Raw genomic sequence first — 12,238 nt, forward strand, 5'->3', positions numbered from 1 at the left:
GGCCTGCTATGTTAGCTCTTTTCTGCATAGTTACATAACAAACTGCAAAAATCTCAGTATCTTGTAACAACAAATATTTATTTTTCTCAATTGGCTGCACGGCTTGGCTATGCTAGGCTAGACTTCAGGCTTCGGACTGAGTTCAAGTCTGTTACACAAATCATAATCCTGGGACCTGTGGCTCTCTGCAGTCATGTTCTTCTCATGGCAGGTGGCAGAAATATATAGAGCAAGCTAAATAATGCAAAAACATTTAAGGTCTCTGCTTACATCATATCCATTAACATTTCATCAGCCAAAGCAAGTCACATAGATAAGACCAAGACCAATATTTGTGGGGTGAGAAAATAGCCTTCATCTGTTCTAGTAGGGAAAACCACAAAGTCACGTGGCAAAAGTTGTGAATGTACAAATCCCTTATAGGGAGGGATTAAAGAATTAGGAACAATAATCCAATCTACCACAGTATCCTAGGGACCCTAGAAAGCTCACCAAACTCAGAGGGCAAAGGAAAGTAGAAGCATCACATTATCACCTTTGAAAATGATATTTCTTGGTTTATTAGTTTATTCCCAGACCTATACCCCAAGGAGCCTTGATACAGTCAGGAAAATACATTTAATTTTAGTAATATTCTACACAAATTCTTTGGTAATATAATAATGAAAGTAATAATAGCTAATAATACTAATGAGTACTTACCACATGCCAAGAGTGTTTATTACATGCATGATTTCATTTAGCCTTTAGTTCATGATATTATTATTCCTATTTCACAGATGAGAAAATGGAGACCTAGAGACTTGCCCAAGTCATAAAGCTTGTATGTGGGGAAGCCAGGATTTGAATCCCAGCAGCCTAGATCTGGAGCTTATACTTTTAACCATTATGATATTTTAAGTGCTGTGCTTGGGCACATATGAACATTGGTATATGAAAGTGTGCCAAAATTGTGGAAGTACCATCACATTTTCATGTTATAGCTGATTCTTGTGATGTAAAAAGCTAAAATGTAATTTTTCAGGAAAAGAAAATTTGTATCCTACTCAACTAAAATACTAGAAAACTTTTGAGTTTTTCCTCATATTAATAGAAACATTATCAACATATCATAGTTCAAGTGTTTAATTTCAATGTTATTTAAATTTAAATATTTCTTGTCTTCAAAGAAATGCTATGTGAACACATATCCCTTATCAAAATAACTTTTCGAAGTTTCTAAGCCACTTTGTCTTTCTACTTTCAGCCTAAATAAAGTAACTGCTACATGTACTATCTCCTACCATACCATAATGGCCAGGTTTTCAGTCAAGAAAAAATGATAACAAAAGAAAATAATCACAAAAGTCTTCCATTTTCATTAAACAAGTTCATTCAAGACTGTTCAATAACCAATTTAACAACTAGGTTTCTCCATTATGAAGCAAGAATTCTGTAATGCAAACATACTTTTATCTCATCCAGAGATTCTAGCTCCTCCCTCCATGGTTATGGGGATGTGCAATTTAATTACAGACGTTCATTTCTCTCCAATTGTTTTCTGAGCTTATGAATAATGAAAGTATGGTAACATTTATCAGGAATCACTAAGGACCTAATGTTAAAAGTCATGCTACTGCGACAAGCAGTGGTCTGCCAAGTATTTCATCTGAAGATGGGCAAATGCTGTTGTAGAAGTGAAAGTCAGGTCTACCTGATAAAGCAGACAAAGACTTTGTCTTAGGGAATTGAGAAGGTTACTAACAACACAAAACACGATCTAGATGTCCTTGCCTGTAAGAAACAAGATATACATGAGAGATTATTTCTGTCTTCAAAGACATTTGAAGACAGAATTACCTAAAAAAGGTGGAAATGAAAAAGAGGACATTGTCAAGTACCAACTATTTGAAAATAATTTCAAAAAAGTGTAGTGTGATACCCTTAGTCCAAACATGAACAATGAGGAGATGCAGACTGTATTTTTCCACAATGTCCAAGGCATTTAGAACTAAGGGACTGTTACTTAGGGAAAGAGGAAGGTGCTTGGTTCAAGTGTTTTTGTTGTTGTTTTCAACAAACCCGCACTTAACTCTGCTAGTTTTCCAAGAGCTCTGCCACTTATTTAAAAGGTGTCATTACCCTAGCTTGTGAGGAATACAAAATCAGGAACTCTAAAAGGATTTATGAGATTCTCCAGAAAAGAGAACAATGATACAATGGAAAGGAGGAACTGGTGGGAGATTTCCACTTAAGTTAAAGCCAAATTTCAAATATTTAATGGAAAAAGAATCTCCTATATGTTCGTAGTCTAGGTGGTATCAATTATTTATATTATCACATGAAATTGTCCATATAATCTAATTTTAATAAGCAAAACTTTTCCTATGGAAAATATTTCAATATTCATAGAATATTTTTAATAAAATTAAAATTTCACTTTTAAGAGTGACTCAAGAGCACATAGCCAATCCTATTTTCAGTTATCTCTTCAGTATTTTATACTCTGTATTGTTAATAAAGATTGGAAAGAACAGAAGTAATTTCTTAACATAAACTTAGCTTCAATATAATTAACAAAATAATACATTTATTCATAAAAATTCATGAAAAACTTAATATGTTAATACATGATAAATCTGTTTCTTTTAAGGGACAATACTTTTCAGAAAAATTCCCAAACAAGGTCCAGTATTCCTCCGAAGATATCACAGCCCAAACCTAAGCATGGGAAAGTTCTGTAGAGGACATGGAGGGCAAGCTCCTACCCATCTTGCAAGAATTCCTGCTATGGCATTTATAACAAGTAGCTTCCCAGAGTCTGCTTGAATACTTCCTATGATTGGGAGGGGGAGGGTTTACTATCCATAGCCCAGCCTTTTACATTGTTGGTAAACTCTGATTATGGAAAATTTCTTCCTGCTGAAGAAAACTATATTCTTAAAATTCTATATTCTTAAATTTTCAATCTATATTCTTAAACTTTCTATTAATATATTCTTAAAATGTCAACCAACTGGTTATAGTTCCAGCATCCATAAACAACTCAAATTCCAATTCTCCTGTGCCCTAGTTGGAAGTAGCTGAGAATAGCATAATAAGTCTCAATACTTGTGACTTGCAGGGGGAACTGAAGAGGGGAGGGGGAAAGGTGTGACAGAGCAACGGAAAAGGAGATCAAAGACATTTGGTTCACATGGTGATTCAGTGACAAACCTAGATATAATCCAAGACTATAAAAAAAGCATGTACATGCATATGTGTATAAGTATTTGTATACATCTGTTAATGCATACATGTATGTATGTGTAATGTATGTGTATAAACATGTGAGCATATGTGTGTGTACATGTGTATGTGTATGTGTGTGTATATGTGTGTATAAAGTGCCAGGTTAGCCAACAGAAAAATCTTTAAACTATGTTCAATAAGAAATGCAAACGTGGAGTTTTAGGGTATTACTTTTAAGGAGAATATAAAATACACACAGCTGCTAAGCATGAGTTGCAGGAGTTGTTAATAGACTAGAGAAGAAGGAGGGAATTCAATAATCTTATGTTTACATTATGATTCTTTTAAAATATCTGAATCATCATGTTAAGCTTATTGTTTAGGCATCTGCTATCAAGTAACAAAGAAGTTTCCAACTAGTAAATCAAAATCAACCTAGATCACTCCATCAGGTCCCTTTCTGCAAGCATGGAGGGGTGTGGGCCAGCAATGCTGCGCCTCCCTGGGTCTGGGGCAGGGTCCGCCCTGGCAGTCCCTCTCTGCACGCTGCCTCTCTCGAAGCATCAGAGAAGCAAAAAGCAGCAACTCCTCACAAGAAGTCTGGGCTGCCCTGAGGTGAACGGTCCTTGGCAGGATGCTCAATTATTAAACAAGAGCTAAAATATGTTCATTAAACTTCAAGATAAGAAGGAGAATAAACACACAGAAGAAATTTCCACTAACACAGAAACAAAAAAGAAAGTGGGGGTTGGGGAAGGGTAAACATTGTCAGGATATCCAGTTAATATACCACAATCTAGAATTAAAATGTTACTGAATTCTATTCATTAAAAAAAAAAACTCTGTATTCAGAACTAATAAGGTAAAATGATAAACCCATATAAAAATTTTTAGTTATCATAAAATTAGATACAAATAACTGGATAATGTAACAATTATTTTCTAAGTAATACATAGGCCCATTCCAAATTCTGTAACCTGGTAAAGTACAAGAATTATTAATTCGACCCATGGGCCACATCTGTCATACCATCGGTTTTTGTTAAAAAAAAAAAAAAAAAATTGGAACATGGCCATACTCATTCATTTATTGTCTATGGCTGTTTACACGCTATAATATCAGAGCTGAGTAGTTGTGACAGAGACTATTACGGCCTACAAAGCCTAAAATATTTACTGTTTGTTCTCTTACAGAAAAAGTGCGTAGACTCCTGCTCTACATAATCACTGATCTTAAAATAAATATGTAGGCCACATTGTTAAATCATTATAGCCTATAAAGCAGAAAGAACTTCACTTGCTGTATAATGCAGGCCCTTTGTTACAAACTAACAAGAAAACAGAGTTGCAAAAAATATCCCGTGTTGTGAGGGTGTTTTACATTTTGGAGAAATGAAACAATTTGTCTTCCTACTTATTTGGCTGGTTCTTCTTACCTGTTTTTCCTTCTCTTCATGGGAAGTGCTACTGACATCAAGAACATTTTCCCAAGGTTGGTAACTTTCCAACTTCCCTTGAATGGACTGATTATTCTCATCTGTTGTATTTTCCTCATCACTTTCTGGGTTATTTTTCCATTCTTTCATCATTTCTAATACATTGATTGGTCTCACTGAAGAAAGTGTGTTGCCCTATATTAACAATGAATTTTGGATGTTATATAGAGCTTAGACAATTGAAAAGATTCCTATATCTTTTAGTAATATAGTCTCCCAAATTCAGTAACAGTCACATGGAAAAATTACAATGCTGAATACATAAGAAAACTTCTGATGCCCATTGGAGCACACTCCCTGTACTGACATGGCTCACACCTCTTACATATCACTTACAACTGTGGTCCCAAGCCCCTGGGCCACAGACTGCTACATGCCCATGGCCTGTTAGGGACCAGGCTGTACAGCAGGAGGAGAGCAGCAGGTGAGCAAGCAAAGCTTCATCTGTATTTACAGCTGCTCCCCATCATTCACATCACCGCATAAGCCCCGCCTCCTGTCAGATCAGCAGCAGTGCATTAGGTTCTCACAGGAGTGCGAATCTTACTGTAAACCGTGCATACTACGGATCTAGGTTGCACACTCCTTATGAGAATCTAATGTCTGATGATCGGAGGTGGAGCTGAGACAGTGGTGCTAGCTCTGGGGAGTGGCTGCAAATACAGATTATCATTAGCAGAGAGGTTTGACTGCACAACAAATGTAATGCGCTTGAATCATCTCAAAACCATCCCCTCCCACATCCTGTGGAAAAATTGTCTTCCATGAAACCAGTCCCTGGTGCCAAAAAGGTTGGGGACCACTGACTTAACAATATGTCAAAGTTCAGAGGGGGAAATTGTCAGGCTTTTAAGTACAATGCAGTGTGCTTGTGCAAAGAACACTCCATAGATCAATTTCCTGGAACCCAAAGACCCCTTGTAGTGCTGTTCCTAGAAAACTGATAGGGAGGCTGAAAGAATGAAAGAAGTTGCTAGTGGGTCCAACCCTTAGGTAAGTCTATACAACATCAAAATGTCTAGGTAAAAAATCTATATTCAGTTGATTAGTCAAGTGCCTTGTCTGAGAATACAGATATTTGATTGGAAAGCCCTTATCTGTCTGGAAAATTTAGATATAATGTGGTTGATTATAACTGACTCAGTGTACTTTTCTTACCCTACATATGACTATACCAAAATTGACCATATATTAACTATATTTTCCCAAATATAATACCCCATTTTATGTGCTGAAAAATACATGAATGCAGGCTCAAATGACTCCCGCCTTGACTAGGTATGTCTTAAATATTTTTGCCCCAAATTCAAGATTGTTACAGAAAATTTGGACAAGAAGCTTGGATCACATTTAGATGAACATGAGAAATTCAGGTGTGAGCACAGCTATGGAGTGATTTCTAATTAATCTGGTACGTGGATGTACTGAAGTGTTAAGCATTACACAGAAAACTATGAGACAGGGCACTTTAAGGGGAGCTATTTGAATACATTGTTGAGGATTTGGTGAGTTTAATATATTCATGGTTAAATACACAGGCAAATATTAAGGATGGAATTGTAATAACTAAAAATGAGGATCATTATCCAATTAATTCCCTGTGGTTCTCCTATGTCACCCTGTTTTAAGAAGGTCAATACTCTTACCACTTTCATAGCATCCTATTACCCCTTATACTGGTTGCACTCATTCATACTTTACCCACTTATTCCTAGAATGCCCTTGCCATTCCTCTCTGCCAACCTACAGCCTACATTTCCTTCAGGGCTCAATTTAAGATTCATCCCTGTCAGGTATCCCGGAACTTCCAAAGATGTAGTCAACTTAAACCCAGGTGAACCACAGATGGAGGCTCAGAGACAGTAACCATAAAAGAGTTGAAGTCATCTAAGAATGGTAGTTAGTCTCGGAGTTCTCATTAGAATGAGTTCTGATCTCTAGAGCTCTGCCTGATTTCTATGATCCATCTATGCTCTCTTACAAGTACTTGGCCTCATCTTGACCTTTTACCCTAATTTTCATAAAATCACAGTGTCCAGGCTCCTAGAATGCAAGTACACACAATTGTGCTTCAATTTGCTTCTTTGACTCTCAGAGAGTGACAATCTGTCGTATCTATGTCTGTAATTCCAGTCCTTGGTTGCCCTGCCCTAATAAACTCTCCCCAGGTTAACTCTTTGGATACTGTAGTAGTCACTAATGTTGCTCACTCAACATTTCTTCCTTCTAGGAACATGTCAGAATTTCACTCTCTGCCACTTTGGGACATCACCATGTGACTTAGTTTGGCCAGTGAAATGTGATTGGAAATGGTATATATCATTTCTGGGTGGAAACTTCAAGATATAGTATACAATTCATAATGTTCCCAATTCCTGCTCTGGTAACTACAGAAGCACAGAGATGGAGTCTCCTTCAGCCTGGGTCCCTGAGTGAAGGCAAAGTGAAACAAAGCCTCCATCCCCTATTCCCAGCTAATGTGCAACAGAAGTATTAAGAGCACTAAGATTTGGGAATCATTTGTTACCAAGGCATAATTTGGCTTATACTGATACAGACAGCAAAATAAACATTTACATTCTGTAAGTTACCTCCAAGAAACCTTAAAAAGAGTGATCTCAATGTACCACCATCATGCCCAACAAAATTATAATTACTACAGAACTCATATGCAATCAGTATGATGTGATAGCCCATTTATTTAGGCAGTCCTTGCTCTGTACAGTCCTGATACACAAGAATTCCAGTTATCATGATTCAGGTAAATAGGATCAGTTCCCCAATAGCAGAATTCAAATTTCACTCACTGTGGCATATTAACTGTAATTGCATAAAGGTCAAACTTCACTGTAAGCTCTTTAGTCCACAAATCAAACAGATGCACATTATGATCAGTGACTGATTACGTCACTTCTTTAAAAGGCTGCTGGGGACTGAACACTTGGCATCTGCTATTCAGTTTATACACAGACAGCTAAGTGTACAGTTGTGTTACCTCCTGGTTTCCCAGGGAATTAGCCAACAAAGATGAAATTGAGGCAAAGAAAAGAAAAGTGATAATGCTGGCAGTGAAATTCAAATTAAATTTAAATGGAATAATAGAAGAAACAGCTGACTGTGGGAATGTGGACACTGCCACCATTCAAGAGTATTTGCCAAGGCATAAAAAAAGACGATTCCTCTGTAATTATAAATTCTATGACAAAAACAAGGCAAGCACTATTTAAACTAATCTTGATAAGTATTTTCCCACAAAAGATAGTTTAATCTTTAGTATTTCTAATATTCTAAATTACAGAGTACTAAATGAACATTAGTTTTACTTTTGTTTCATTTCCCTATATATCTATAACAGAAAGTTTTCAATGTTTTGACAAAAAATTTTAACAGACATAGAATAATCATAATTTTTCTCATTGTTTATTAAGATAATTGTTCACAATTTCAGCCTGCACTGTCATTTTTACCGTCCTGTGCTACCATGAAAAGCAAAGGTTGCCTGCATTGTCTTGAATCTGCATCTGTAGCAGTCTTTCAAATGCCTGGTTCACATATACATACAACCAAGAGCTTGGCAACTGACACTTTAGGTGTGTAAAGTAGAGTGCCTTTGGACTCAAAGACATGACCTTATTTCTCATTCCAACAGACTGTGGAGAAGAGCAAAGGATCTAGAATAGGAGTATTATCCCTACAAAAACATCTATTATTTAGAAATCTTTAATTCTTTGCCTCCTATATTCACTTGTGATATCAAGCCTGGGCTCAGTGGTATAGAGTCCAGGCTTTCCCTATTGTCTAAAACAAGTCCATCCAATAACTTACTATACCACCCACTTCTTGCCTGCCAGAAGTTGAAAGAGAAATTACATCAGATACTTGGACTAACCAATAAATAAGTGGCCTGTGGCTACATGTCATGAGCCTTCTAGTTCAACAGAAATTATAAATGAACCAACCAACCAACCAACCAACCAACCAAAAATGGGGTAGAATGGTTGGGAAGACACTAGATTTATGTCACCTCACCATCAGAACACTAACCTCTTAACTCCCTTCACTGGCTGCATCCAGGGGGTCAGACATCAAACTATGAAGCAGCAAATGGCAAGAAGGAAGCAGTAATAGTTTGATAATCTGAGGCTATCACAGGTAGAGACCCAGACTTTCAGTTAATAAATTTCCACTTGTTTAACCAACAGATAGTCGGGACTATTAATTTTATTTTGAAAAACCTGGGGAAAAAAAACACTCATGGAGGAGAAGCATTGGTCAAATACCAAGATTTGAGTTTAATGCCTTAGTAGACAGACCCTACAAATGATGACCCAATCATACTTCCTCGTCTAAAAATATTTACCTTTTTAAGGGCAGTGCCTATCAGTGTTCTATAAAAATAAGTATTTTTTTAATGAATGAATGAGTGATGTGACATGACATATACAAGCTGGGGTAAGACAGTATGACACAAAATCGGCAAAGCTAAAGGAAACATTCTGGATCTTTAGCTTATAGTCATCATATTCTATTTTTGCAAATAGCTAGAACACTTCATTTTGTAACGTTCCCAGGAATAAATTTTTTTCAATGGAATAAATGTAACAATTTAAAAACATAAAAGGATAGTCAACTTCAAAAATTAACAAAATCCAAATCAAAATAATAAGGTGCCAATTTTCACCTAATAGATGGATGTAAATTTAGGTTTGATAATACCCTGTGCTGGTAAGGGTGTGGGGAAACAAGCACTCTCATTTACTTGCTTTCTATGGAAGGGTAAATTAGCAATATCCTATCAAAATGCATAATGCATATTCTCTCTGACCAGTAACTCCACTCTTCAGAATTTATGCTACAGATATGCTGACATAGTATGCAAACATATGTTTATGAGAATACTTGTTGTACCACTGATTATAATAGGAAAGATCTGAAAGAAGTTAAATGTTCCATATTCACAGAGGACTATTTCCAAAATAATAATGTATCTGTAGTTTGAGATACAATGTTGTTGGTTTTTTAAGAAATATGAGAAAATCTTTCTAATATATATGAGGGCTGTCTGGAAAATATCCAGCCATTGTATCCATGTATTCATTGTATCTGTGGATGGATACTTTCCAGAAAGCCCTCGTATTAGGTAAAAAATAAGAGTTGCAGAATATGAATCCATTTGTGTAAAGTATGTGCTAAAAATGTATAGAATGTTTTTGAAAGGATACTTAAGAGACTTAACAATGGTTATCTTTAGTGAGAGGGAATAAAGGAATGAGGGGAGAAAGAAAGTTATTTTTCCTGTTTTCTTTACTCATTTCCCATGGGTAATCTCAACTATTACCTTTATATGACTAATAATGTAAATTATAGCAGGAAAAGATATAACATAAATCTGAAACACTCACACAGGACAGAAAATCACCAAGCATGTCCTGATGGTTCTCATGAGTCCAAGGCAGCAGGATACCAAGACAATAGCAACCAGTAAAGTAAGCGACTGTGTACCACTTTCAAGTTTTTCCTAACAAAGTCATCTCAATGACTTGTTTCCACAAATATAGCAGCTATGCGAGTATATAAGGCTAATATTGCTATTCCTATTCTTCAGGAGGAAACAGCTTGAGAAATTAAACAATTTACCCTTGTTCAAGAAGTACATTTCCAACTGCCTGCCAAGAATTTCTAGTTCCAGTTAGAGCGAAGCTTTCCAACTCAGTAACTCAACATATTCCAATCCAACATTCTTCACGCTGGGATATGTGTACACCTGGCCGTACATGAAGAATTTCCAAGGGATGTATGGGCAGAGATAGTTTGCAGGGAATTAATTTTAAGGCCCTCAATTTCCCTCACCTGCTTGAACAAGGATTTGCAGTAGTCCTTTCCATGTTCTTTTTCTTAAGTCAGCTTCTTCCACTTTACAAAAAACAGGCAAAGCTTTCGCCCATCTTGAATCTTACTTAAAATATTTAAAAAAAAATCTCTGGAGCACCAAAAAGATAATTCAAAATTCTTGTGTTGGTATTCAGAAAGCAAACGAACCTAGTGATTTGGCAGAAAATCCTTTTGGAAGTGAGATGCTTTATTTCTTTGCTTCCAACAAAACTGAAGGAAGACTTAATTAAATTTTTTTAGTTGGTACAACATTGAAAATTATTTTTGATTATTTATTTCATCATGCAATTTTAGATATATTTCACTGGACCTTAGGTGCACAGGATTGAATTATTATTATTATGCCCCCTCATGACATATTCTTATCAACCCATGCAAAGTTTTGTTTTTTATTTATCATTCATCTATTTATCATATAATAAACACCTGTAAAATAACTATGCAACAAGAAAACTAGAAAACAGATGATAACTTGCATCTACCTGGTTTTCCTCCATCCTGTCTTCCTGCTTTCTACCACCTGAGGAAACCATTACCCAGAATCTTATGATTATTATTCCTTTGCTTTCCCTTTTATATTTTTTATCATATCTATGTATATTCAAAAATTATTTTTTGTTTCAATCATTTTAACTTGATAAAAAGGGCATCAAGTCTTGGGACTTACTCTTTTTTTCATTCAAAATTACATTGCTGAGACCACTGGATATTCCTGAGGGAAAAAAATGAATCTCGACTCCTACATTACACCATATGTAAAAATTAATTCATGATACAATAAAGACCTAAATATGAGGCATAAAAATATAAAAGCTTTTAGTGGGAAACACAGGTGGTTTCCTCCTTACCTTAGGGTAAGCAAAAAAAATTACTGGGTAGGACACAAAAAGCATTCAGTATAAAAGAAAAAATAATAAATTGATTTTTATCAAAGTTCAAAAGTGTTCATCAAAAGACACCATTAAGAAACTGGAAGGCCGGGCGCGGTGGCTCACGCCTGTAATCCTAGCACTCTGGGAGGCCGAGGCGGGTGGATCGCTCGAGGTCAGGAGTTCAAGACCAGCCTGAGCAAGAGTGAGACCCCGTCTCTACTAAAAATAGAAAGAAATTATATGGACAACTAAAATATATATATACAAAAAATTAGCCGGGCATGGTGGCGCATGCCTGTAGTCCCAGCTACTCGGGAGGCTGAGGCAGTAGGATCGCTTAAGCCCAGGAGTTTGAGGTTGCTGTGAGCTAGGCTGACGCCACGGCACTCACTCTAGCCCGGGCAACAGAATGAGACTCTGTCTCAAAAAAAAAAAAAAAAAAAAGAGAAACTGGAAAGACAAGTAATAGACTGGGAAAAATGTATATGCATATATATGTACATATATGTATTTGCATGTATATTTATATATGTTTATCTGTAAATGACATTTTTATATGACATTAAATATGACACATAGATATATATACACACACAAACAGCAAAAGGCTCAGATACAGAATACACAAAGAACTTCTACAAATCAGTAGGAAAAAGATATAAAACCAAATGGAAAAATGGGGAAAAGACTTGAAATAGGCATTTTACAAAAGAAGACACTCAAAATGCCAATAAGCAACCAACTTATTGGTTAACCAACTTCATTTGT

The 12,238-nt window shown here is 36.0% G+C and overlaps 1 protein-coding gene across 9 annotated transcripts in view; it reads right to left on the reverse strand.

Moving 5' to 3' along the window:
• Positions 1-12,238, reverse strand: part of STK33 (serine/threonine kinase 33) — a 148,466-nt gene that overhangs the window by 14,737 nt on the left and 121,491 nt on the right. For 8 of the 9 annotated variants that reach the window (XM_069469536.1, XM_069469534.1, XM_069469532.1 and 5 more), the window contains one exon: positions 4,647-4,841. The exons of the other annotated variant lie outside the window; for it this stretch is intronic. In XM_069469536.1, the coding sequence (XP_069325637.1) occupies positions 4,647-4,841 (195 nt within the window). The remainder of the gene's footprint in view (positions 1-4,646; positions 4,842-12,238) is intronic. 9 annotated transcript variants of the gene reach the window in all.

Source organism: Eulemur rufifrons, chromosome 6 (genome assembly GCF_041146395.1).
Source record: "Eulemur rufifrons isolate Redbay chromosome 6, OSU_ERuf_1, whole genome shotgun sequence".
In the NCBI taxonomy this organism is placed as follows: domain Eukaryota; kingdom Metazoa; phylum Chordata; class Mammalia; order Primates; family Lemuridae; genus Eulemur; species Eulemur rufifrons.